The following is a 26,800-nucleotide window of genomic DNA, read 5'->3' as shown; positions in this document are numbered from 1 at the left end:
ATGGAGCATATACTGTATTGAAGACGAGTATGACCAGTCCTGAGGCCGTCTCTCTCTGTATTCTGACCCGAGATATATATAACATGTAAAACATTTACCTCATTGGTTTAAATGGAGCATATACTGTATTGAAGACGAGTATGACCAGTCCTGAGGCGGTCTCTCTCTGTATTCTGACCAGAGATATATATTACATGTAAAACATTTACCTCATTGGTTTAAATGGAGCATATACTGTATTGAAGACGAGTATGACCAGTCCTGAGGCCGTCTCTCTCTGTATTCTGACCAGAGATATATATTACATGTAAAACATTTACCTCATTGGTTTAAATGGAGCATATACTGTATTGAAGACGAGTATGACCAGTCCTGAGGCCGTCTCTCTCTGTATTCTGACCAGAGATATATATTACATGTAAAACATTTACCTCATTGCTTTAAATGGAGCATATACTGTATTGAAGACGAGTATGACCAGTCCTGAGGCCGTCTCTCTCTGTATTCTGACCAGAGATATATATTACATGTAAAACATTTACCTCATTGGTTTAAATGGAGCATATACTGTATTGAAGACGAGTATGACCAGTCCTGATGCCGTCTCTCTCTGTATTCTGACCAGAGATATATATAACATTTAAAACATTTACCTCATTGGTTTAAACGGAGCATATACTGTATTGAAGACGAGTATGACCAGTCCTGAGGCCGTCTCTCTCTGTATTCTGACCAGAGATATATATAACATGTAAAACATTTACCTCATTGGTTTAAATGGAGCATATACTGTATTGAAGACGAGTATGACCAGTCCTGAGGCCGTCTCTCTCTGTATTCTGACCAGAGATATATATAACATGTAAAACATTTACCTCATTGGTTTAAATGGAGCATATACTGTATTGAAGACGAGTATGACCAGTCCTGATGCCGTCTCTCTCTGTATTCTGACCAGAGATATATATAACATGTAAAACATTTACCTCATTGGTTTAAATGGAGCATATACTGTATTGAAGACGAGTATGACCAGTCCTGAGGCCGTCTCTCTCTGTATTCTGACCCGAGATATATATAACATGTAAAACATTTACCTCATTGGTTTAAATGGAGCATATACTGTATTGAAGACGAGTATGACCAGTCCTGAGGCGGTCTCTCTCTGTTTTCTGACCAGAGATATATATTACATGTAAAACATTTACCTCATTGGTTTAAATGGAGCATATACTGTATTGAAGACGAGTATGACCAGTCCTGAGGCCGTCTCTCTCTGTATTCTGACCAGAGATATATATTACATGTAAAACATTTACCTCATTGGTTTAAATGGAGCATATACTGTATTGAAGACGAGTATGACCAGTCCTGAGGCCGTCTCTCTCTGTATTCTGACCAGAGATATATATAACATGTAAAACATTTACCTCATTGGTTTAAATGGAGCATATACTGTATTGAAGACGAGTATGACCAGTCCTGAGGCCGTCTCTCTCTGTATTCTGACCAGAGATATATATTACATGTAAAACATTTACCTCATTGGTTTAAATGGAGCATATACTGTATTGAAGACGAGTATGACCAGTCCTGATGCCGTCTCTCTCTGTATTCTGACCAGAGATATATATTACATGTAAAACATTTACCTCATTGGTTTAAATGGAGCATACACTGTATTGAAGACGAGTATGACCAGTCCTGAGGCCGTCTCTCTCTGTATTCTGACCAGAGATATATATTACATGTAAAACATTTACCTCATTGGTTTAAATGGAGCATATACTGTATTGAAGACGAGTATGACCAGTCCTGAGGCCGTCTCTCTCTGTATTCTGACCAGAGATATATATAACATGTAAAACATTTACCTCATTGGTTTAAATGGAGCATATACTGTATTGAAGACGAGTATGACCAGTCCTGAGGCCGTCTCTCTCTGTATTCTGACCCGAGATATATATAACATGTAAAACATTTACCTCATTGGTTTAAATGGAGCATATACTGTATTGAAGACGAGTATGACCAGTCCTGAGGCGGTCTCTCTCTGTATTCTGACCAGAGATATATATTACATGTAAAACATTTACCTCATTGGTTTAAATGGAGCATATACTGTATTGAAGACGAGTATGACCAGTCCTGAGGCCGTCTCTCTCTGTATTCTGACCAGAGATATATATTACATGTAAAACATTTACCTCATTGGTTTAAATGGAGCATATACTGTATTGAAGACGAGTATGACCAGTCCTGAGGCCGTCTCTCTCTGTATTCTGACCAGAGATATATATTACATGTAAAACATTTACCTCATTGCTTTAAATGGAGCATATACTGTATTGAAGACGAGTATGACCAGTCCTGATGCCGTCTCTCTCTGTATTCTGACCAGAGATATATATTACATGTAAAACATTTACCTCATTGGTTTAAATGGAGCATATACTGTATTGAAGACGAGTATGACCAGTCCTGATGCCGTCTCTCTCTGTATTCTGACCAGAGATATATATAACATGTAAAACATTTACCTCATTGGTTTAAATGGAGCATATACTGTATTGAAGACGAGTATGACCAGTCCTGAGGCCGTCTCTCTCTGTATTCTGACCAGAGATATATATTACATGTAAAACATTTACCTCATTGGTTTAAATGGAGCATATACTGTATTGAAGACGAGTATGACCAGTCCTGAGGCCGTCTCTCTCTGTATTCTGACCAGAGATATATATTACATGTAAAACATTTACCTCATTGGTTTAAATGGAGCATATACTGTATTGAAGACGAGTATGACCAGTCCTGAGGCCGTCTCTCTCTGTATTCTGACCAGAGATATATATAACATGTAAAACATTTACCTCATTGGTTTAAATGGAGCATACACTGTATTGAAGACGAGTATGACCAGTCCTGATGCCGTCTCTCTCTGTATTCTGACCCGAGATATATATTACATGTAAAACATTTACCTCATTGGTTTAAATGGAGCATATACTGTATTGAAGACGAGTATGACCAGTCCTGAGGCCGTCTCTCTCTGTATTCTGACCAGAGATATATATTACATGTAAAACATTTACCTCATTGGTTTAAATGGAGCATATACTGTATTGAAGACGAGTATGACCAGTCCTGAGGCCGTCTCTCTCTGTATTCTGACCAGAGATATATATTACATGTAAAACATTTACCTCATTGGTTTAAATGGAGCATATACTGTATTGAAGACGAGTATGACCAGTCCTGATGCCGTCTCTCTCTGTATTCTGACCAGAGATATATATAACATGTAAAACATTTACCTCATTGGTTTAAATGGAGCATATACTGTATTGAAGACGAGTATGACCAGTCCTGAGGCCGTCTCTCTCTGTATTCTGACCCGAGATATATATTACATGTAAAACATTTACCTCATTGGTTTAAATGGAGCATATACTGTATTGAAGACGAGTATGACCAGTCCTGAGGCCGTCTCTCTCTGTATTCTGACCAGAGATATATATTACATGTAAAACATTTACCTCATTGGTTTAAATGGAGCATATACTGTATTGAAGACGAGTATGACCAGTCCTGATGCCGTCTCTCTCTGTATTCTGACCAGAGATATATATAACATGTAAAACATTTACCTCATTGGTTTAAATGGAGCATATACTGTATTGAAGACGAGTATGACCAGTCCTGAGGCCGTCTCTCTCTGTATTCTGACCCGAGATATATATTACATGTAAAACATTTACCTCATTGGTTTAAATGGAGCATATACTGTATTGAAGACGAGTATGACCAGTCCTGAGGCCGTCTCTCTCTGTATTCTGACCAGAGATATATATTACATGTAAAACATTTACCTCATTGGTTTAAATGGAGCATATACTGTATTGAAGACGAGTATGACCAGTCCTGAGGCCGTCTCTCTCTGTATTCTGACCAGAGATATATATTACATGTAAAACATTTACCTCATTGGTTTAAATGGAGCATATACTGTATTGAAGACGAGTATGACCAGTCCTGAGGCCGTCTCTCTCTGTATTCTGACCAGAGATATATATAACATGTAAAACATTTACCTCATTGGTTTAAATGGAGCATATACTGTATTGAAGACGAGTATGACCAGTCCTGAGGCCGTCTCTCTCTGTATTCTGACCAGAGATATATATAACATGTAAAACATTTACCTCATTGGTTTAAATGGAGCATATACTGTATTGAAGATGAGTATGACCAGTCCTGATGCCGTCTCTCTCTGTATTCTGACCAGAGATAAAGCCACTGAGTTCTGTAAGTTATCCTGAGTGTCTCCATCTGGATACTTGATTTCAAATGTAAACTCTTCGGCTGTGGCTAAAGCTAAAATGGAGAAGTAAAATGTAAAATATTTAAATGTAAATTTAGATCATGACATCTAGTAAGAAACTATTGCAAGGTTTTTATTATTGCGAATATTGCGACTGGGTCAGGAATCGCAACAATGAGAACTCGCATCAAAATATCTTGTATACCAGTTTATGTCTTATTCAGATGTTCTTGATCTCGCATTTTTGTTCATTCTTCAAAATTCGCAATAATAAATGCATGCAATAATTTCTGAATTTACAGTACTTAATTTATCACTTCTGTAACAATAGCATTTACAGGCCTGCTTTTGAGTCAAAACATTGATTTTGGTGCTTACTTATTTATGTAAACTGTAGTTTTTGTAAATAACTGGGCTATTCTTAGAAATTTCAAATGATTGAAAAGCCATTATATAAACTGTTCATTTTTTACCTTTTTCCTTCTAACAAAATGTCTAATGGCCCTGAAAACTCTACAGATGTTTGAATTTTTATATAATTATAAACACGGCTCCAATGTAAATCTTGTCAAAATATCTTCATATGTTGATGCCCATTTTTGTGATTTGACGAAATTTGATTGTTTGATTAAAACACTTTTGTTCTAATATTGGTGGTAATGTACTTTACTAAGTCTTAAACAAAACAACTAAAATTCTGTTTAAGTTTTGTTGTTATTCAGATTAAATCCCATTAGTACCAGTAATACTTCCACATCATTTGTCAGATTGTATAAACTCTCACACAATGTTTTATACAAAGCAGCCACACTGCTGAAGCTTGAAAGAAGATGAGAATTAAGTTAGAAACAAGAGAATTAAGCTGAGTACATAAAAGGCTTGTAATCATATTATTTTTTCCAAAACAATTGTGACGAATCACAGTAAGCTATTTACGAATGTCACGCAAGCTTGACATCTGATGATAAAGAGCCTTAAATACCTATCAATATACATTGCACTTCCAAGAATATGAGCAATATTTGGTGCATTAAGATAGTTTTTAACATTTACTACAGAAATATAAATAATCTTATTGGACAAATTGTAAAATGCAAAACTAAAGTTAGGAAAAAGTGAAAATATGATTTTGAACAACAAATAAGATCATTAGTAATACATGTAACTTTTTTTCCATGCGTAGTTTATATAATATTCAATGATTATTTAACATGCTTATACAATGCATATGTATTCATAATTTTTCAAGTCATTTTAACAAATGTTTACATTTTTATTGCCAAAGAAACTTAGAAATTTAAAAATATTATTTTTTCATGCACCTACAACATTTACAATGAAATTCTGGTTGACTTAGAGAATAATACATTATTAAAATCATGCTTCATGACAAGTATTTATTTTATAATTTTCATTGTAATAAAATTGAGAATGGAAATGGGGAATGTGTCAAAGAGACAACAACCCGACCAAATAAAAAAACAACAGCAGAAAGTCACCAACAGGTCTTCAATGTAGCGAGAAATTCCTGCACCCGGAGGCGTCCTTCAGCTGGCCCCTAAACAAATATATACTAGTTCAGTGATAATGAACGCCATACTAGTTTCCAAATTGTACACAAGAAACTAAAATTTAAATAATACAAGACTAACAAAGGCCAGAGGCTCCTGACTTGGGACAGGCGCAAAAATGTAAACATGCATTAATATGTATATTTGTATTAAATCATGCTGCAAGATTGTATATTGATTATAACCAAAGTTGTTTACATGCAGTAGCTGTAGTGACAAAGCTTACTTTCCATTGGTGGAGAGAGTGACCTTTCACCCAATACAATCTCATCTTAAAAGAAGAGTAGTTGTTCAATGTTTGTGTTTAATGGCAAATCTTATATTTAACTTTTGTCTATTTTAACATTGCACATTTATATTCACTCTCAAAATATGCAATAGTTACTATTCAATATAATTTTGTTATATAGTGTAGATTCATTTATTTTCTTGGATTCAAATTTTCTTGGTTTGAGAAAAACTTCCATATTTGTGGATATTTTGAGGTTTTCTTTAGAAAATTTGTAATTCGTTGAACATTTAAATTCGTGTTTACCCTGTACCCACGAATTCCACGAAAAATTGGTATCCAACAAACATAAATGAATGCACAGTACATAACTTTTATACTGCCAAAGATACAGTTTATTAGATCTGTAAATTAGATCTATAACTGCATCAATTGTTTGTTATGGATATGCTCAATTACATGTACTTTGTCTTTTAGCATACAATTCATATTTAACAAAATAAAGGCAATAATAGCTACTTTAAGTAATGTGTAAAAAAAAACTTTTTACAAAACCCGGAAATTAGGAATAAACCAAAAAGACCATATCAAATGAGGTGCATACCAAAGGGAGATAATAAAGATTTTTCTTTTATCTGCTTTATGTTTTCTTAAGAAACCAGAACACATCCCGTTCTTTTGGTATATCTAATTTATTGTATATTATATACAGATCAACTTTCTTTATACTTTTTTTTCCAAATCAAATATATGAATATATTGGACATCATTTTGCTATTGTAGAGGTGTTATCCGAGTTGATAAAGATTGCAAGTTCTACTGCAAATGGTCGTTGATTCCTTCAGAGTCTTTGGTTTTTTCGAGCTCCATCAATAAAAACTGGTCTTTATAATATAGCCAAGGTCACAGAAAATTGCATTAAACACAAACAAACAAACAAACAAACAATATATGACAACTTACTTTCCCCTACAACAATGCCGTCTGCTACTTTTGGTTTTTGTCCTTTTGGTGTAATAGATCTTGTGGTTATATTTTTTTGTGGTCCTGAAGCTGCTGGAGCAACACCTGCCAATGTGACCTCTAACCTCTCCTCTACACGGTCACGAGCCTTACATTCTACCACTGCCCCTGTTGTGTCCTTGACTGGTTTAGATTCTGGTACCCCTTGTATTGGGTACAACCACCTAATTTCAGTTAAACCATCATTTCCGGTTTTAGAAATTAGATTTCTGAAAACAAAACCAAATATTTATCAATTTTCAATCTGAGCATTCTGTTTCTAATAGTACAAGCAAAGTTATTAATATTTTTTTGAATGAATTCCTAATAACTAAACATATATGTTTTTATATTACTTTGGGCAATATGCAATTAGCTCTTTGATTCTCATGTGACATTTAAAATGGCTATTAACTCTTAAATATTGATAATAAAAAATACAGCAAATTAACTGGCCACTACTTACAAAAATAATGAGCTATTTGATTCTGATGTGCAGCTGGACAATAAATATGGCCATTGACTCTTATACAGTATCTAAAATACCCATAACTTAAGACCATTTGTATGTTTTGGTTTTACCGGCATCAAACTGAAATTCTAAATTACATGAATTTCCTATAGATTTTGATTATTAAGTTAAAGATATACAACCTGTTAAGGATCTGGAGTTGATTTCACAAAAAAAACTTACAACTAAAATTTGTCTTAAATTATGAACAAATCAGTATACTTACGATCAATCTTAGTCATAAGTTTTTTTGTAAAATCGACTTGCGATTTCTAGACAAATTACAAGTTTACACATAAATTTTAGAAGATGCATATTTTATTTTTAACTATTAAAGATCAAACCTACCCTCTACTATCTTTTGGTCCATACATCCATTTGCCATTATCTTCTTTTCTTACTATAACAGTACACAATGCTTCATACTTTGTCATCTCTGTTGGTGCAAAGCATACTGGGATATCTAAGGTGGACTTTGGACCCACTCTAATACTAGCCATGTGTTTCAGTAGAAGACAGAAAGCTGTTTCTGATGTTGTGTATCCATTCACTATCTTCTCTAACTGAGCATTATTATCTATTTAAGAATAGAAATTATTAATAAACTTTCTTTCTAGTTAAGGACATATATTAGATGGCAAAACAATTTGAACCTGGTCTAACACTAATTCTGGCTGAAACCTATAGAACCATGAAATATTGTACTTATCATTGAATAAAGCAATATGAATACATCTTTCAGCAGCCTCATACTGCTAAATGAAAGCATATAGTCTAATTAAAATGTGAGTTGTTATCTTTTTACACCATATATGTGTGTTCACACTTGTGGTTTTTACAAAACAAGAAAAACAAAAATACTATATATCGTAAATCGATTAGTTTAGCTGGTTTAATTACCTTTTAGTTGTACATCAACAATAACAGCGTGGTCCATTGGATTACGGAATGGTATTATAAGTGTAATATTAGATCCTGCTTCAGTATACACACTGACTGGATCCTGTGGTTGAGGTAACAGTCCCGTACCAGAAGCTACAAATATCCATTCTCCAAGCTACAAGAAGAATTATTTAGTTAAAAAATCGATCAATAGTTTTATCATAGAAAAAATATCAGTCAATAAAAAATATACACAAATGTTTTGAACTTTTGAACTTATAAAATATCCAGAAATTTAGATAAAAGGTTAATATTACTTTTTAAAGAAAAACATGACACCAATTCACATATTTTAATATACCCTAGCTTTCTATTTGTAGAAAAAAATCTTACTTGTTGACTATGGAATATAATTCTGGCAATATGGTCTCCATGGCCAAGTGTTGATGGCATAAAATGTATAGGGACCTCAATCTGAGAATGAGGTCGCAAACACAATGGCCGCTCATTTTCTCTTTCTAAGGAAAAGTTGTTTGTGTTGGATACTGTTGGTACTAACTCAAGTGTTTCATCAGTAGGATTGTCCAGTAGAATTGTCTGCTGTGTCCATCTACAAAAAAAAAAAAAATAATAATAAAAATGAATAAGAGCAAATTATTTATTGTCATGATCATACCAGATAGAAAAAGAAGCAGAACAGGTTCTCCTTCTAAGATTACATGAAAGCATATCTAACATTTCCAAAATACACAAAGTTTAATGACAAATTCTAAACTTCATAGGATTAATTTTAAAATTCAAACTCTTGTAAAACTTGTATATGCTCCTAATTATAGTACCTGATATAAGCATTAACTAGAGGCTCTAAAGAGCCTGTGTCGCTCACCTTGGTCTATGTGCATATTAAACAAAGGACACAAATGGATTCATGACAAAATTGTATTTTGGTGATGGTGATGTGTTTGAAGTTCTTACTTTACTGAACGATTTTGCTTCTTACAATTATATCTATCATGAACTTTGCCCATTAGTAACAGAGAATGCTATATTTGGTAAAAATTTACATAAATTTACCAAATTAATGAAAATTGTTAAAAATTGACTATAAAGGGCAATAACTCCTTAAGGGGTCAATTGACCATTTAGGTCATGTTGACTTATTTGTAGATCTTACTTTGCTGAACATTATTGCTGTTTACAGTTTATCGCTATCTATAATAGTATTCAAGATAACCAAAAACGGCAAAATTTCTTTAAAAATTACCAATTGGAGGGCAGCAACCCAACAACCAGTTGTCCAATTCATCTGAAAAATTCAGGGCAGATAGATATTGACTTGATTAATAATTTAACTTCTTGTCAGATTTGCTCTAGATGCTTTGGTTTCATAGTTATAAGCAAAAAACTGCATTTTACCCCTATGTTCTATTTTTAGCCGTGGCAGCCATCTTGGTTGAATGGCCAGGTCATCGGACACATTTTTCAAACTAGATACCCCAAAGATGATTGTGGCCTAGTAGTTTCAGTGGAGATTTTGTAAAAGATTACTAATAGATTTATGAAAAATGGTTAAAGATTGACTATAAAGGGCAATAACTCCTAAAGGGGTCAACTGACCATTTTGGTCATGTTGACTTACTTGTAGATCTTACTTTGCTGAACATTATTGCTGTTTACAATTTATCTCTATCTATAATAATATTCAAGATAATAACCAAAAACAGCAAAATCTCCTCAAAATTACCAATTCAGGGGCAGCAACCCAACAACCGATTGACCGATTCATCTGAAAATTTCAGGGCAGATAGTTCTTGACCTGATAAACATTTTTATCCCATGTCAGATTTCCTCAAAATGCTTTGTTTTTTGAGTTATAAGCCAAAAACTGCATTTTACCCCTATGTTCTATTTTTAGCGGTGGCGGCCATCTTGGTTGGTTGACCAGGTCACGCCACACATTTTTTAAACTAGATACCCCAAAGATGATTGTGGCCAAGTTTGGATTAATTTGGCCCAGTAGTTTCAGGAGAAGATTTTTGTAAAAGATTACTTTAATTAAAGAAAAATGGTTAAAAATTGACTATAAAGGGCAATAACTCCTAAACGGGTCAATTGACCATTTTGGTCATGTTGACTTATTTGTAGATCTTACTTTGCTGAACATTATTGCTGTTTACAGTTTATCTCTATCTATAATAATATTCAAGATAATAACCAAAAACAGCAAAATTTCCTCAAAATTACCAATTCAGGGGCAGCAACCCAACAACCGATTGACCGATTCATCTGAAAATTTCAGGGCAGATAGATCTTGACCTGATAAACATTTTTATTTCATGCCAGATTTCCTCAAAATGCTTTGGTTTTTGAGTTATAACCCAAAATTGCATTTTACCCCTTTGTTCTATTTTTAGCCGTGGCGGCCATCTTGGTTGGTTGACCAGGTCACGCCACACATTTTTTAAACTAGATACCCCAAAGATGATTGTGGCCAAGTTTGGATTAATTTGGCCAAGTAGTTTCAGAGGAGAAGATTTTTGTAAAAGATTACTTTAATTAACGAAAAATGGTTAAAAATTGACTATAAAGGGCAATAACTCCTAAACGGGTCAACTGACCATTTTGGTCATGTTGACTTATTTGTAGATCTTACTTTGCTGAACATTATTGCTGTTTACAATTTATCTCTATCTATAATAATATTCAAGATAATAACCAAAAACAGCAAAATTTCTTCAAAATTACCAATTCAGGGGCAGCAACCCAACAACCGATTGACCGATTCATTTGAAAATTTCAGGGCAGATAGATCTTGACCTGATAAACATTTTTACCCTGTCAGATTTGCTCTTAATGCTTTGGTTTTTGAGTTATAAGCCAAAAACTGCATTTTACCCCTATGTTCTCAGACCTGCCAACTATCCCGATTTTCGCGGTATCATCCCGATTTTTACCCCTCAACCCGAATCCCGATATCGGGATTGTAAAATTGGTCAAAATCCCGATTTTCAATAAATATACCTGAAAAAATTATTTTCTACCGATTTTGAAGTTTTTCTGATCAATTTTAAAAAATCAATCATTTTACCTGGGGACATATTATGACATGTAAATGACCCTACGCTAATCAACAGTCACAACAGGTGTCATAATTAGTGGTTGTATGTAATCAGATTACCTAATGGGTCGTAACAATCCTCAAAATTAATTTGTATAAATTTGGTCAAACAGCCTTTCAATTTTAATCAATTTATCATACAAGCACAATTTGCAACATTTGCCCTAGTTCCACAGCAAAATCATGATTAATTGAAAGATGAGAACTGTAAAAAAACTCTCAAGAAAGCATTGTTTATCTTGAAAATTGTTTAATTTTTGAAACCAGACATCGTGTGTCTGTTGATCTAAAATCGACGCCATTTTGTATACACTTCTACTGTGTTTACTGTATAAGCCTCCACAGGTAAGAGCACCTCTGAATACAAAGAAAGATAACTCAAATTTAATCCATTTTCTCATTGATACTGATATAAAAACCATGAGTAAGACTAAATCAAAATCTGTCTTCATCCTTCTTACTTTAGGTCATGTAGTTTTAGGTGTTTTGAGTCAAGGTTCATAGATGAGAAGGTCTTTGGAGGGGGAAAGGGGGGGGGGGGTCTCTACTTTGAAACCTTTATTTTTAATGCCATTTTCTCTATTTTTCAGTTATTTTGTTAATTTTAAAATTTAATAGTACAAAATCATGCAAATAAAAGTAACCAAGGCCTACAAGCTCATCATTAGTATACCAAAAGAAAAAAGAAGAGAACTTAGACTATTTTAGGAGTAAAAAACAATGCTCACAGAAAAGTCGCTAAAATTGTAACCCTTAAAAATCTTGTCGCGCGCTAAATCCCCCATGGAGATTTTCAAAAGTTGGCAGGTCTGTGTTCTATTTTTAGCCGTGGCGGCCATCTTGGTTGGTTGACCGGGTCATGCCACACATTTTTTAAACTAGATACCCCAATGATGATTGTGGCCAAGTTTGGTTAGATTTGGCCCAGTAGTTTCAGAGGAGAAGATTTTTGTAAAAGTTAAGGACGACGGACGACGCCGGACGCCGGACGCCAAGTGATGAGAAAAGCTCACTTGGCCCGTCGGGCCAGGTGAGCTAAAAATAACATCAGTCGAAAAATTTAATCTCTTATCCTTACCTTTTTTCATTTTGGTTTCATTCAATTATTTTTTACTGACTATAATTTATTTGATGCAGACAACAAAACGAGAACTGACCTTCCAAGTTCACATTCCATATGTGTCAATGTGGTTTGTGGTGGAGAATCAGCATTGAGTCTGAGGTCATACCAGAACTCCCCAACAGTCTCATGGAAAAATATCAATCTAAAAATAAACCAAATTCTCATTCAGACTTAGGTACAATTAATATCAATCTAAAAATAAACCAAATTCTCATTCAGACTTAGGTACAATTAATATCAATCTAAAAATAAACCAAATTCTCATTCAGATTAAGGTACAATAAATATCAATCTAAAAACAAACCAAATTCTCATTCAGACTTAGGTACAATTAATATCAATCTAAAAATAAAAGAAATTATCAAGTTAAGAGTCTTTGTCTGTCATGCATGATTTTTAATTTTAGTTCATTTGCATATTTTGGAGTTTAGTATGATGTCCATTTTTTACTGAATTAGTAAACATTTTTATTTAGGGGTGCAGGATTTTCTGGCTCTGTTGCAGGTCCATTAATGGCCTTCAGCTGTTTTGTTGGCTCCTTAGTTGTCTCTTTAACACAGTCCCCATTTCCATGATCAATTTTATTAAGTACAATAAATATCAAAATAGCAACTGTTATATAAAAAGATTGTTATGCTTAATAATTGTATTTGTTTCTAGCCATGACACAGCTTTTCATTATGAAGTCTGGAAACTATCATTCATTAGCAAAATAGATAACTATAGTCTTATACAAAAATGCAATTTAATTTTTAAAATATAGCACAAAAAAATTTGCAGACTAAAGTGTCATTAAACAACTTTACAAATGCATTATTTATTCTGCGTTTACCTTCCTTTATGATTTCCTATAACAGCAGGAGCATAGGTGAGTGTATACACATCTTTTTCACCTGCTCCTAATATTATTGATGAGGCACCAGATAGATCCCTTCCTTCAATTGTTACTTCCAGCTTTATTTCTTCAGGAGTTGGATTTCTTACAATTACTTCCAACAATGCCTTTTTCTGAGAAAAAAAACAAACATTACTTCTAAAATTCTAATATAGGGTAACATTTTACTTGGTGATTAAACAGCTCCGTAATTCAAACAATGGATGAGCAAAATGTATAAATGAGATACTTGTGTGTTTTTTTTGTAAAAATAATTAAATAATATGGCTAAAATTTGTAGAATTTTAAAAATTATTGCTAATATTTCACAACCATTATAAATCTTTAATGCTTTAACTGTCAAAACAACCTTACATTTAGTTATGCAGTACAAGTTTTAATTGAATTTATTGGATCAAGCTAGCTCCAAAAGTAAATGCTCATCAATCAATTATAGAATGTAGAATATTCATGGAAAACAAACTTTCAAATTAACAACATATAATCTCTAAGCCCTAGAAATTGGTGTAATTCTATAAATGTTGTTCATATAAGCATCTATCATTAGTAGATATTACATGGAATGATTTCAATACTTTAAATTCATTAATCATTGGGTACATTTATCATTGTTTAATTCATATAAAATATTTCAAAATGTGAGTTTGAATTATTGCATTTACAACTCTGTTGCAATAATAAAAACTTTGTAATAATTTCTGAATTTACAATATTCTGAAAGGAGAAGGTCCGGTAAGGACCGATTTTGGCCTCAAATTTCAGGTTCATCTTACGAAGGATTTTGACCGGTTTTTAAACACTTAAGTGTCTATTTCATTTGAATCAATTAGTTTTTGTGAAAGATTTTAACTGATTTTGTCATTTAAAACGACCCGATTCAAGCTCAAATATGAAAAATCTACCAAATATGCCAAAAAATGTAACTTTTCAGATGGTTTTCGTCGAAAATGAAAGTGGCCGCATCCGTGTTCATCCTCAATCTTTATATATGTTATGTATTATCATAAAATACAACCTACATTTTAATATAAAGGATGAACACGAATGCGGCCACTTTCGTTTCACACGAAAACCGCCTAAAATTTAACAAAAATGCTAGAATTGTGAAGATTTCTGTAATTGAGCCTGACTAAATGGTGCTAGTACCTGCTATATGTGCATTGCATTGTCAAAAACAGCCCATTTTTATGTAGCAGGACCATTCTACTGTACAAGAAATATCTAAAAGTTTACATTTCAACAATTTTTTAAAACTGCTATATTTTGGGGCCAAAAAGGGGTCTTACCGGACCTACTCCTTTGTACATTACTTGAAAGGACTTACATGACAAGCACATTCAACTGTCATTATACGTTCTGGTGGAGACGGTTGAACTTGGATTTCTAATGAGTACCAGATTCTGTAACCATAGTAATGTCTGCTCTCATCATCATCGCCGTCTGGTATCTCATCTCCGTCACTATCTATCTCACTAAAACAAAAATGAACAGTAAAGAAAATAATAAAAAAAAAATGTGGTATGAATGAGACAAATCTCCACAAATGACACAGAAATTAAGAACTACAGGTCACCAAATGGCCGTCAATAATGTGCAAAGACCATATCGCATAGTCAGCTATAAAAGATCCTGAAAAGACATTTACAGATAAAAAATTATCCATTTTGTTTTTAAATACGTTGTAAATTGTATCGTACAGCTCTTATCTTCTGCTCATGATGTTTAAAAGAGAAAACAAAACAGTAATTTAACAAGAAACAAATGTTTCTTCTACCGTGAATAAAGAAATAATTACTATTGAATTTCATTTAAAAACCATGGCTGTGAGTTGATTTGATTGTTTACCCTATTAAACATCTGTACTGGAAAACTAGTCACATTAGTGACAGATTTCAGACCCTTTGCCATTTATATTCAATCAGGGTTTCCTCTGGGTCAATTATTTTTTTCGCCACCTCTTTCGCCAAAACAATATATTTTTCGCCACTTTATTATTTTTTTCGCCAAGTAACATAACTATATTTTTCGTTTAAAATTTACCTTTTTTTTTCTACTCCTCTCCCTTTTCCCTTAAATAATCAATTATTTCAGAGTCTACATTAATTGAATAAAAACTAAATATTAACTTAAAAGGGAAAAATATTCATGATTGTATTTTAAACATTTTTTCTAAATGAGGGGGCCACTATACATTTAATAATAAACAAGATATAAGTCCTGGAATATAACAAAATTAATAGCCATGTTTTGATTATATAATACCAGTATAATAGTTCGTAGGGAAAGTTTTTTAAAAGAAAAATACTGATGTGCCCTTTTGTACTAAGAAGTGTTTTTTACAACAAAAGAAAAGCTTTTATCACATGAAATTGATCCCTCATTTCATGTTTAGTCATAACATTTAAGGGCTACTCTCATTCGAGGGGTTGTTCCCAATCTTTTGGATAGATTTCTTCATAACGACAGTTTTCTTTTCTTGACCATCGTAAATGAAAAAGTTGAGACGTAAAACTATGCTTGAAACACGCGTGTCACTCAAACGACTTTAAAGTAGTCTCCCTGATCAATTACCTATATTAAAGTCAAAGGATAATTAAAGTTCTAAATCAGAGATTTTTCTTGCTTTTTAAAAGGAGAGGAGACGTCAAAAGATTTCTTCAAACACGTGCGTCGCAAAGTGGTAAATAAATTCTGTATGTGACATTTAGCGGAAGCCATTTAACCATATCATTTTGTCAACAATTCAATCAACACCTTTATTAATTAGTCCTTTGTTGTCGATAGCTATAAAATACAATCAGCTGATTATTGATATTCTGTCCAAATCTTAAGGAGGTCAAGGTGAATTCCGAGTATTGTCTGATCAGGTTAAGTCCGAGACATTCGAAAAAAGTAAATAAACAAGATGGAGGAAAATAAATTCTATATATTTCTTTCGCCAAATTCTTTCGCAAATGACGAATTTTTATCGCCACAATTATTATTTTTTCGCAAATTGCGAAAATGGCGACCGCCAGCGGAAACCCTGTATTCAATTAATTCATAACCAATACCAAAGTAATGTATTGATGATTGATGTACCAATAGTAAACTGCTGTTGGACTGATTTTTCGCAAACATTTGACCTTTTATTCCTTTAACCTTGAACTTACACGATAGGATTTTTGCCAGCTATAAATGCTACAATTCCTCTATAAACTCCTCTTCGACTTGGCATCACTTCCATGTTGTACTTTCCAGATTTACCAGGGAGTATTGTTAGAGACATATTGCCACCAACAAAGGGAATATCAGATTCAACCTAAAACATAAACAATTTAACACAAGTTTATTTTAAATTTATTTTTTTTATCTACTGCAGACTCATTATTAGTTGGGTTTCAACTTTTCATGGTTTCGTGCATACAGGTTAAACCACAAATTTTAAAGTTCAACAAATTACAAATTTTCTATTAGGTTTAATGCATACTTTATCACAACCATAAAATCACATATCCACAAAAAAGATTTTGGTAAACCATGAAAATTGGTACCCACGAAAATATACGAATCAGTCAAATTTAAATTACTTCAAAATATAATAAGACTTTTTTGTTAAAATTTTTCAAATCTCAATCAAGAAATACGATATCCTGTATTTGAACACTGAAACAAGTTAAATTCAGAATAAATTTTCTAACAACCTAAGATTAGAATATTTTCCAGTTTGAAATTAAGGAAATAATAGAATGAAATTATATATAGCAGATAGCAGATATACAATCTGAATATTCACCCTATAACACAGCTTTTTCTTTGTGACATTTGGGACTGACAATTGACATGAAGACCTGAAAATAAAAACAGTTTAAATTACATATTAATTTTTTTTTCAATACTGTAAATTCAGAAATTATTGCGAGGCTTTTATTATTGCGAAAAATGTGACAGGGTTATAATTGCAATAATTTAAACTCGCATTTTGAAATTTTTACATGAATTGATCAGGATTTTCTCAATATCACAAAAATTAAAATTGCATTTTAGTCTAAAATGACAAAATTTCAAAAATAAATGCATGCAATAATTTCTAAATTCACAGTAGTCACAGATAGATGATTTTTTCACATAGTTTTTAGAACTTATACATAACTTTTTCACCTGTGACAAAGGTGACTATTTTTTATTGGTGGAGGAACCCAGAATACCTGATGAGCACCATTGTCCTTTGGAGTATCAATATGGCAATTAAAATGTGAGTAAAAACACATGCCATGAATGGTGTTTAAACTCATAAATTCAGTGTTCAGACAGACTAGTGATGAAATGTTTTGAATTATATTTCTAAACTAGAATGTGTCCATAGATGCATCACTCGCACTATCATTTTCTATGTTCAGTGGATCATGAAATTGGGGTAAAAACTCTAATTTGGCACTAAAATTAGAAAGATCATATCACAGGGAACATGTGTACAAAGTTTCAATTGGACATCAACTTCATCAAAAACTACCTTCACTAAGAACTTTAACCTGAAGGGGGACAGACAGACGAAGGGATGGATAAACAGACCCACAGACCAGAAAACATAATGCCCCTCTACTATCGTAGGTGGCATAAATGGGTCATAAAATGTAATTTAGATTTATTTAGACACTGAAAATAAAATGTTCAACACACTTAGAAATTCGTTTCTTTAGATTGACCATTAAACATTTGATTAACTCACCTCTTTTTAGCTTCACACTTGACAACAATATGATCCAGTGCTAATGGTTTCTTTGGTGTTCCATTCAGGTGGAACACATGATCAGTTCCATCCTCCATGTTGGACAAGGTCAATTTGCCCTACAAGGGTCACAAAAATAATTTATTTTTCTAAAAATTAGCATGAATTTACATTTTTTTAAATATATTTTCCATTCATTTAATTAAACAATTACTTAAATTTCCTAGCATACAAAATAAAAAAACTCAACACTACTATATTTTTGTTTTCTTATCTCTGCTTTAAGGCATTTAAAATCCTAATCTTTCAAAACCAAACTTTAATGAGTAAGTAACTTACTGTAACTGGGATTTCATTCTGTGGTCTGTAGACCAGAGGATATCTAGTAGTATTGTAAGCCTTTGCTAGAATACTGGGTGGTCCTACAAAACCAGATCCTTCGATGCATGCCTTTAGGGGCCAATCATGGTTTGTCATATTTACCTGTAATTAAATTTATAATCATAATACTGTAAATTGAGAAATGATTGCGATGTTTTACAATTGCAAAAATGCAACAAGGTTGTAACCGCAATAATTTCAACCAGCATTTTGATTTTTTTTTAAATGAATTAAACTAGATTTTTTCTCAATATAGCAAAACTTAAATCGCATTTTAGTCTAAAATGAGAAAAATAACAATAATATATGCACACAATAATTTCTGAACTTACAGTACACTATTCTAAATATGAATCATGTTTAACCATGTTTAATGTATATTTCTCAAAGTTGTATGATTAACTTTATTCATTCAAATTTGAATGAAAATATAAACTATTTTGTTTTTTACATACATTAGACCGTTGGTTTTCCCGTTTGAATGGTGTTACACCAGTAATTTTGAGACCCTTTATAGCTTGTTGTTCGGTGTTGGCCAAGGCTCTGTGTAGAAGGCCGTACCTTGACCTATAATGGTTTACTTTTATAAATTGGTATTTGGATGGAGAGTTGTCTCATTGGCACTCATACCACATCTTCCTATATTTATCTTTATTGAGAGACGAAAAAAATTGGTAGTAAATACTCTTTTTTACCATACCAAATATTGAAGAATATTGTATAACCAGCATTTCATTTTGATTCTGCTGCTATTCAAAATATAAAATATAACATGGTATTAGAAATTTCTCACTGTAAATTTAAATATGAATCTATACAGCAACTACATGACTTAATCTTCTATATTTTTGATAGAAACTTTACTTCTAATAAAATCTCAATTTAAAAGACAACCATGAGATAAAATACTTACAATAGGTATTTCTTGTGTCACTGACTGATGGACAGGAGCAGAGAAAGAGATCTCAGCAGTGCTGCCCTCTGGATTAACAGTATACTTACAATAGGTATTTCTTGTGTCACTGACTGATGGACAGGAGCAGAGAATGAGATCTCAGCAGTGCTGCCCTCTGGATTAACAGTATACTTACAATAGGTATTTCTTGTGTCACAGACTGATGGACAGGAGCAGAGAATGAGATCTCAGCAGTGCTGCCCTCTGGATTAACAGTATACTTACAATAGGTATTTCTTGTGTCACGGACTGATGGACAGGAGTAGAGAATGAGATCTCAGCAGTGCTGCCCTCTGGATTAACAGTATACTTACAATAGGTATTTCTTGTGTCACGGACTGATGGACAGGAGTAGAGAATGAGATCTCAGCAGTGCTGCCCTCTGGATTAACAGTATACTTACAATAGGTATTTCTTGTGTCACAGACTGATGGACAGGAGCAGAGAAAGAGATCTCAGCAGTGCTGCCCTCTGGATTAACAGTACACTCTATTTTATACACTCTGATATCATCTTGACTAGTCAGTGTAATGGTACATGGATAATGGCCAGGTTCAGAGGCTTTAAACTTTACAGCTAATTCTACTGAGGGTTCTTTCAAACCACCTAAAAAGACGGAATAAAAACCTATTAATATGAACAGTTTCAGGATCAAAATGTTTGTTTTTTCACTTCTAGTAAAATCTCAATATCAAAGGCATCCAAGTATAGATGTTATTTAAGTGTGCCTTTTCCATTATGAGTTATGTTTAATTGGAATGATTACTTTTTTTTATAATTTTACCTCTTAAATAAATGTTTTATGTCTTCACTGTTCAAGTACTGTGGATTCATTAATATTCGTTGGATACTAATTTTCGTGGATTTCGTGGGTACAGGAGAACCACGAATTCAAATGTTCAACGAAAAACAAATTTTCTAAAGGAATTAGTGTAGACTTTGCCAAAACCATGAAATTAAATATCCACGAATATGTCAATTTTCCTCAAACCACGAAAATTGGTACCCACGAAAATAAATGAATCCACAGTAACTAAACAATGATTTGTTAAACTAATACCTGGTAATACAGGAGCACTCTTGGACTTTCTGGGACTATTATTCTGTGGTGGGACCAGTAACTTAGTCTGTACTGTGTAGAACTCAGAGTCCACTTCAACTGTATAGGATGTTCCAATTGGAGATTTAGCCTAAACAAAGATAAGAAAAAGATTGTATAAAATATTTCTTGCCATTTTCCTTGAAAAATGCATCTTTTCAAAAATTTCATCAAAAAGCAATTTATTTAAGATAAATTCACTACAATAAATTCACTACTGCTAATAATCAAAACCTGCTTGTAAAATTAAGAAACTAAAACAACCTTGCCGATTTGTTTTTGTATACATGCTTTTATTTTAACTTTGTGTTACCAAATTTTATTTCATACTCATTTACCATAAGCCACCTATTTAACAGTCAAGTTCTGTTAATTCATCTACCATAGATGAAACAAATGCAAAACTTACTTTTAAATTACTTTTTTTTTTTTTTTTTTATATGTATCAGATATCAAAATGCGAGTTCTTATAATTGTTTTACTGACCTAGTCATATTATTTGCATTGATAAAAGCCTCACAATAATTTCTGAAATAACAGTATGTAAAATGCCATTTTTTTTTTTTAAGTCGTATAATTTTTATGAAAATACCTATATTTTTTTCAACATTCAAACTGACTGCTTTGTTTTTCCAAATGTAAAATCACACGTATATATAAGAGCAAACATCATTAGCTATAATGATAATTAGATTAAGAACCAAACAAAGGTTTTACTGTAAATTCAGAAATTATTGCGAGGTTTTTATTATTGCGAAAAAGGCGACAGAGTTGTAAACGAAATAATTTAAACTCGCATTTTGAAATCTTATATTGGAATGAAACAGGATTTTTCTCAAAAGAGTAAAAATTAAAATCACATTTAAGTCAAAAATGACAAAATCGCAATAATAAATGCACACAATAATTTGTTAATTTACAGTACATTAAATGTGCAACAAATCACCTTTGCTTGTGTGATACTCTGTGCAGCATTGGTGGATAGTTTAGTGATAACTTGTGATGTCACACTGCTGGAGTGAAGTGTCCCCGTCACCGAACGCCTTTGTAACTCTTTGTCACTCATGTGCTGTAAAAATATATCCCACAGATGCTGAACAAGCTAATAGATAATCAATCAACATTAATCTTTAAAGGAGTTAGACCTAGGTTAAGGGAAATAACTCTTAAAATCATCAGTATGTTTGTGCCAACTATTTTTATAAATATATTCTTAGTTTCTAGATAACATAGATTATTTCACATCTGTTTCAGGTAAATTAATGGATGAAACTTGCTTTTTACAAACACATAACTGATTTAATGAGTTATCTACCTGAACTAAGGTCCACCCCCTTAAATACAAATTTTATAGAGAAAATATAATAGCCCCTCAACATTTCATAAAAAAAACAGATTTAAGGGTGCTATAAACAGTTTCGTATAAAAAACTAGGGGTTATTCCCCGACTAAAAATAGACATGGAGGGAAGTCCCTTTTTATCAACATAATTGGTGGAAAAGTATCATGTTTTTTATATTTGATTGTGAAAATAAGTTAATTAGCTTCAATTAAAACAGGTTGAATGATTAAAATAATTAAAAAAAATTAGATTAAATACAGATGTTTTGAGGGGAGACAAACTGTAAACATCCTGTTATTTTTGCAGTGAAAAGTGCAAAACTTATTTGCACCCACTGTAGCTCTTTTCGGAGCAGGCGAACGTACCCTGAAGCATAAAATTTTAGAAAGACCAGGTAAAAACCTATGAAATTCATACAGTTTTGATTATGAAAAATGTGCATGTATTATGTCTTCATGGGTGTGCACATGGCCTGATTTCATGTTTTTTATGCATAGATTAGGCAATGTTTTTCCCATTTTCTCTGGATAAAACTTTTTGGTACTATTAAAAGTACAATTTATTTCTATTTCATTATAAACTAGAGAGAATTCTGATTCTAATGATATCTAGTTTTATACAAGTATCTTTATTAACATTAACACCACTGAGGGTCAATTATAAATGGTCCCTCAAAATATGACGTCATAGAAAAAAACTGTTGATTGCACCCCAACATAATTCTAATGAAAAGCATTCCATTGTTTTTTAACTTCCTGGTTTGAAGAAATTTCAAAATATTATTTTTATCATTTTTAAAGAAATTTCTAATTACTCTGTCTATAAACAAATATTTTATTTGAGAGAATTTTGAAATTTCTCCTGAAAGAAGAATTAACGACAAAAGGTGCTTACACATGTTGATAGATTTATCTTAGATAAAAGGAATATGACAGTTATTATTCATTTGTTTGATGTGTTTGAGCTTTTGATTTCGTAATTTTTAGATGATATTTTACTTCCTAAACTATTAAAAAATGTAACAAAAATGATTGTGCATTGGTTATAAAATTATGAGTGCTGTGCGAACAAGTTTTAATATAAACCATTGTACTCACTATCTGAGATGCCATTAACAATGCCTTCTCTCTGGCCTTGTTCTGAATAGGTACATGTATATTCTCTTGTAGTGTTTGTCCTGCCTCACACTTCCAGTAAACAACACTATCATCTCCACCAAACAATCCTCGTCCAGTGCCTAATAGATAGATATTATATCAATATCAAGTTTTGCAAGATATATATTTTCAAAACAAGGAAATAAAGCTAGGAAGTACTAGATATGACATTAGAATAAAATATATAGAATCAAATTCATGAGGCAAGGTGTCTTTCTTGCATTTGTCAAAACATTCAAGTTGACATTTACTTTAAGTTGAAATACTAAGACTACTTGAACAGTTTTATTACTAGATGTAGCAAACAGCAACATTTATACATGTAATTCTTTTTTAAAAATGTAATCAGAAAAACAGAAAGTTTAAAATGATTTTTTTTCATACTCTTTAAGGTGGGTCTCATATGGGTCTAAGCATGATACAGGATTGATCTATTTTTTTAAAGCATTATATGTGAAAGTCAAATAATTAGGCATGAAAACAGGAAAAGAAGTCTGGCAGGACACGGGAAATTATAAGTGCTATTTTGGCAATGAGAAAGGTGATACAGGATTCCAACAAAACAGTAAGCAGATCTGGGATTAGACCCCACCCCCACCCCAATGAGATCCCTTTTAAAGTTAAGTACAATGTATTAACAACTCACCAGCAGCTGCAGCACTACTTATTCTGACGCTGTATTGTGATCTAACAAAAGGAATAGGAGCTGGTAATGGCATGGTAGACTTAGCCTCCACGGAGTACAGGAATTCTCCAATGTTTTCATTCAGAAATATGACAGAACATTGTCTATCTCCCACACTGAATGGCAGGAAGTGTATCTCTATTGTTTTTGTTTCCTGTGGTCCAATGTTAACACTAGATATAGGGCTGAAAAAAGCACTCATCATTGGTGGGTCCTCTGAAATAAAAAAATACATAACTGAGTAAACTGATAAGTTTTGATAAATATGAATAAACTAATCATAGGCTTTAAATTTTGTATGCCATACACATGTTTCATTTATCATTTTAAAAAGACTCATTAATAAAACTTGAATGGAAATAAATTTAACCACTGCATCCATGTGATACATTATTTCTCCACTTAAGATTAGATTTAAACTTTCAATTCTGAACGCCAAGCTTGCTGAGCCTTTAAAATATTTAAAATAAAACTCAAGATTGGAGAAATATCCTATAGCACCAGATATGGTGGTAGAATCCGCCTCTAATGATTTTTAGAAGATATGCTGGCAAATTCTATCTTTCTTTTTCAATGATCTGCATAAAGAAGTGTTCTTTCTATGTGATGTCTTTAGACATGGTCACATTTTTCATAAAGTCACAACAGCAAATTTAGAGAAATGCAAGAAAATTTAAAGCCATAATTGAATTTTGACCAATAGAGACCTGGAACCACATGTATAATATAAAAATGTCATCCTGTTTGTCTTATAATTTTACCATACCTTTAAGTTTGATTTCTGTTCCCTCAATAGGTCTGACAGGGGGAGGAGTAGGTGGGGTCTCTGGTCTCTTCTGTCCATGGTCTATTCTAGCCCTGACCTTTCTCTTTCTACGTTCCTTTGATTTCATCAGTGTTGCATTCTTTGTGGGATCTAGAAGGTCTGTACTAGCCTCTACTAGAACTATCCTAAAGTCTCCACCTTCGTTAAAAGGATTGGTTAAAGTTAACTGTATTCTTTCTAGCTCGTAACATGGGGATTCACATTTAACTATATGCTGAAATTAAAAAAACTTTGGAATATAATATCATTACATGTATTATAAGAATCCATACTTTAAAATTGCAATGCATTCCATAATTCACTGTTTCAGAATATAATGCATTCTGGGTAATATTTTCAAAAGCGTATGACAAAAAGTTGTGATTGATTTAAAAAGTCCTAAACAATGTAAATCCATGTTATTTTCATTTTGGTGTACACCATGAAATTACTTACAGTCCTTTAGATTCTGAAAAGGCAAATTAATTTTTAAAATTCTCAGTAAAATGCAAAATTTGTGAATACAGGTGCTTCTCCTGACTTTATGTCACAACAATGTAAAAACAACTGAAAAGCATGATAGAATTGTATCATGATTGTAGCATATAAATGTAGAAATGAATGCTTCTTTTTGAAATTTCATAGGGTTGTAAGAGCATTGATCATGCACATATTTTGTATGAAATACTTTGTTTTCAAAATACTTTTGTTTTCAGTACAGAATTGTTCATCCAATTTATGGTACAAACAATATAAACCTTGTAGACTAGTCTATGTTCATTTTGCAAGTAGGAGGCAGTAACCATAGAACATTTATTGTGAGGAATCTACAATATATACATACAAGTCTAAATTGAAAACGATTCAAACCTATGATTGCGTTGGATAAAAACTACTTATATATATATATAAACGAGTCTAAATTGAAAACTACGTTCAAACCTTTGATTGCGTTGATTAAAAACAAATTTCGTTGTAGAAGGGTCTAAATACAGCACAAACAACATTTTGCAAAAGACCAAAAAAGTGAAAAAGTATATTTAAACAAAGCGCATTTGACTAACAGGTCGAACAACTGATGTTCTAAACTTCATTAACCCTGGTGACTGCCATTGGCGATTGCCAAATAAAATAGATCACAAGATGTAACAAAATAGATCTTAATATAAATTTAATACTAAACAGAAAACAATAAACTTGTGGCCAAGATGTTATGCCACAAAAATAAGGTGTCAGTATGTTTTAGAACACCAGATCCGGATTTCAACAATAAATGTCTCTTCAGTGATGTTAGGTATCGAAATGGTATTTGGAAGGCCATAAATATGCATTTGTTACTTCTTGATAAATTCTACTTTCTTTAGATATAAAGTCAACTATCTCTTTAGAAATAAAGGGGGTCCTAGTAATCACATAATCACCATTTTTTTGCCAAAATAATCACATAATCATTAAATATTTGCTTATCTTTAGTAATCAAATAATCATAAACTAAAAATACAGTCCTAGGTAATCAAATAATCATGAAATATTTGGCTTAATAATCAAATAATCATTAAAAAAACGGCCAAGTAATCACATAATCAAAAACCCCATGAGGGCCCTCGTATATGTATGTAAAATCATGCATTATTATTACAACTTGTGTTATCATTATCAATGAAAATATATATTCTACATCGTTGATTTTGCCATAAAATGCTTATTAATTTCTTTTGCTTGATTGTGTGACACTTGATAAATAAAAGTGAATGCCTGTTAACTAAGGATAGAAAATATATATAACAAAAATATAGCTGAAATATAACAATTCATGCAAATTACTGACAATTGTTAAAAATGTATAGGTAACAGGCTATTATTTGAACTTGGAATTATTTTTAATTATTGAATTTGCATTATTTCTAGTGTTAGAAATTTTGAATGAATTCCATGTTTATTCTGCATTATAATCTGTGCCACGCACAACACTTTCTATTACAAAGAAGATAGCACATTTTCAATGGAATGTAT

The 26,800-nt window shown here is 32.4% G+C and overlaps 1 protein-coding gene across 4 annotated transcripts in view; it reads right to left on the bottom strand.

Moving 5' to 3' along the window:
* LOC134687150 (cilia- and flagella-associated protein 47-like) overlaps positions 1 to 26,800 on the bottom strand; it is a 70,851-nt gene that overhangs the window by 10,583 nt on the left and 33,468 nt on the right. For 2 of the 4 annotated variants that reach the window (XM_063547171.1, XM_063547172.1), the window contains 19 exons: positions 24,749 to 25,022; positions 23,944 to 24,198; positions 23,238 to 23,377; positions 21,745 to 21,867; positions 20,760 to 20,889; positions 20,103 to 20,305; positions 18,703 to 18,846; positions 18,364 to 18,482; positions 17,431 to 17,485; positions 16,808 to 16,956; positions 14,980 to 15,127; positions 13,593 to 13,768; positions 12,795 to 12,902; positions 8,913 to 9,129; positions 8,538 to 8,694; positions 7,986 to 8,214; positions 7,088 to 7,356; positions 6,122 to 6,166; positions 4,206 to 4,377 (listed from right to left, as the gene is read on the bottom strand). In XM_063547171.1, the coding sequence (XP_063403241.1) occupies positions 4,206 to 4,377; positions 6,122 to 6,166; positions 7,088 to 7,356; positions 7,986 to 8,214; positions 8,538 to 8,694; positions 8,913 to 9,129; positions 12,795 to 12,902; positions 13,593 to 13,768; positions 14,980 to 15,127; positions 16,808 to 16,956; positions 17,431 to 17,485; positions 18,364 to 18,482; positions 18,703 to 18,846; positions 20,103 to 20,305; positions 20,760 to 20,889; positions 21,745 to 21,867; positions 23,238 to 23,377; positions 23,944 to 24,198; positions 24,749 to 25,022 (3,113 nt within the window). The remainder of the gene's footprint in view (positions 1 to 4,205; positions 4,378 to 6,121; positions 6,167 to 7,087; positions 7,357 to 7,985; positions 8,215 to 8,537; positions 8,695 to 8,912; positions 9,130 to 12,794; positions 12,903 to 13,592; positions 13,769 to 14,979; positions 15,128 to 16,807; positions 16,957 to 17,430; positions 17,486 to 18,363; positions 18,483 to 18,702; positions 18,847 to 20,102; positions 20,306 to 20,759; positions 20,890 to 21,744; positions 21,868 to 23,237; positions 23,378 to 23,943; positions 24,199 to 24,748; positions 25,023 to 26,800) is intronic. The other 2 variants (XM_063547173.1, XM_063547174.1) reach the window with 2 other exon arrangements.

Source organism: Mytilus trossulus, chromosome 10, assembly GCF_036588685.1.
Source record: "Mytilus trossulus isolate FHL-02 chromosome 10, PNRI_Mtr1.1.1.hap1, whole genome shotgun sequence".
NCBI classification, from domain to species: Eukaryota; Metazoa; Mollusca; class Bivalvia; order Mytilida; family Mytilidae; genus Mytilus; species Mytilus trossulus.
The sequence above is the reverse complement of the archived record's forward strand: the minus strand, read 5'-3'. Positions and strand labels throughout refer to the sequence as shown.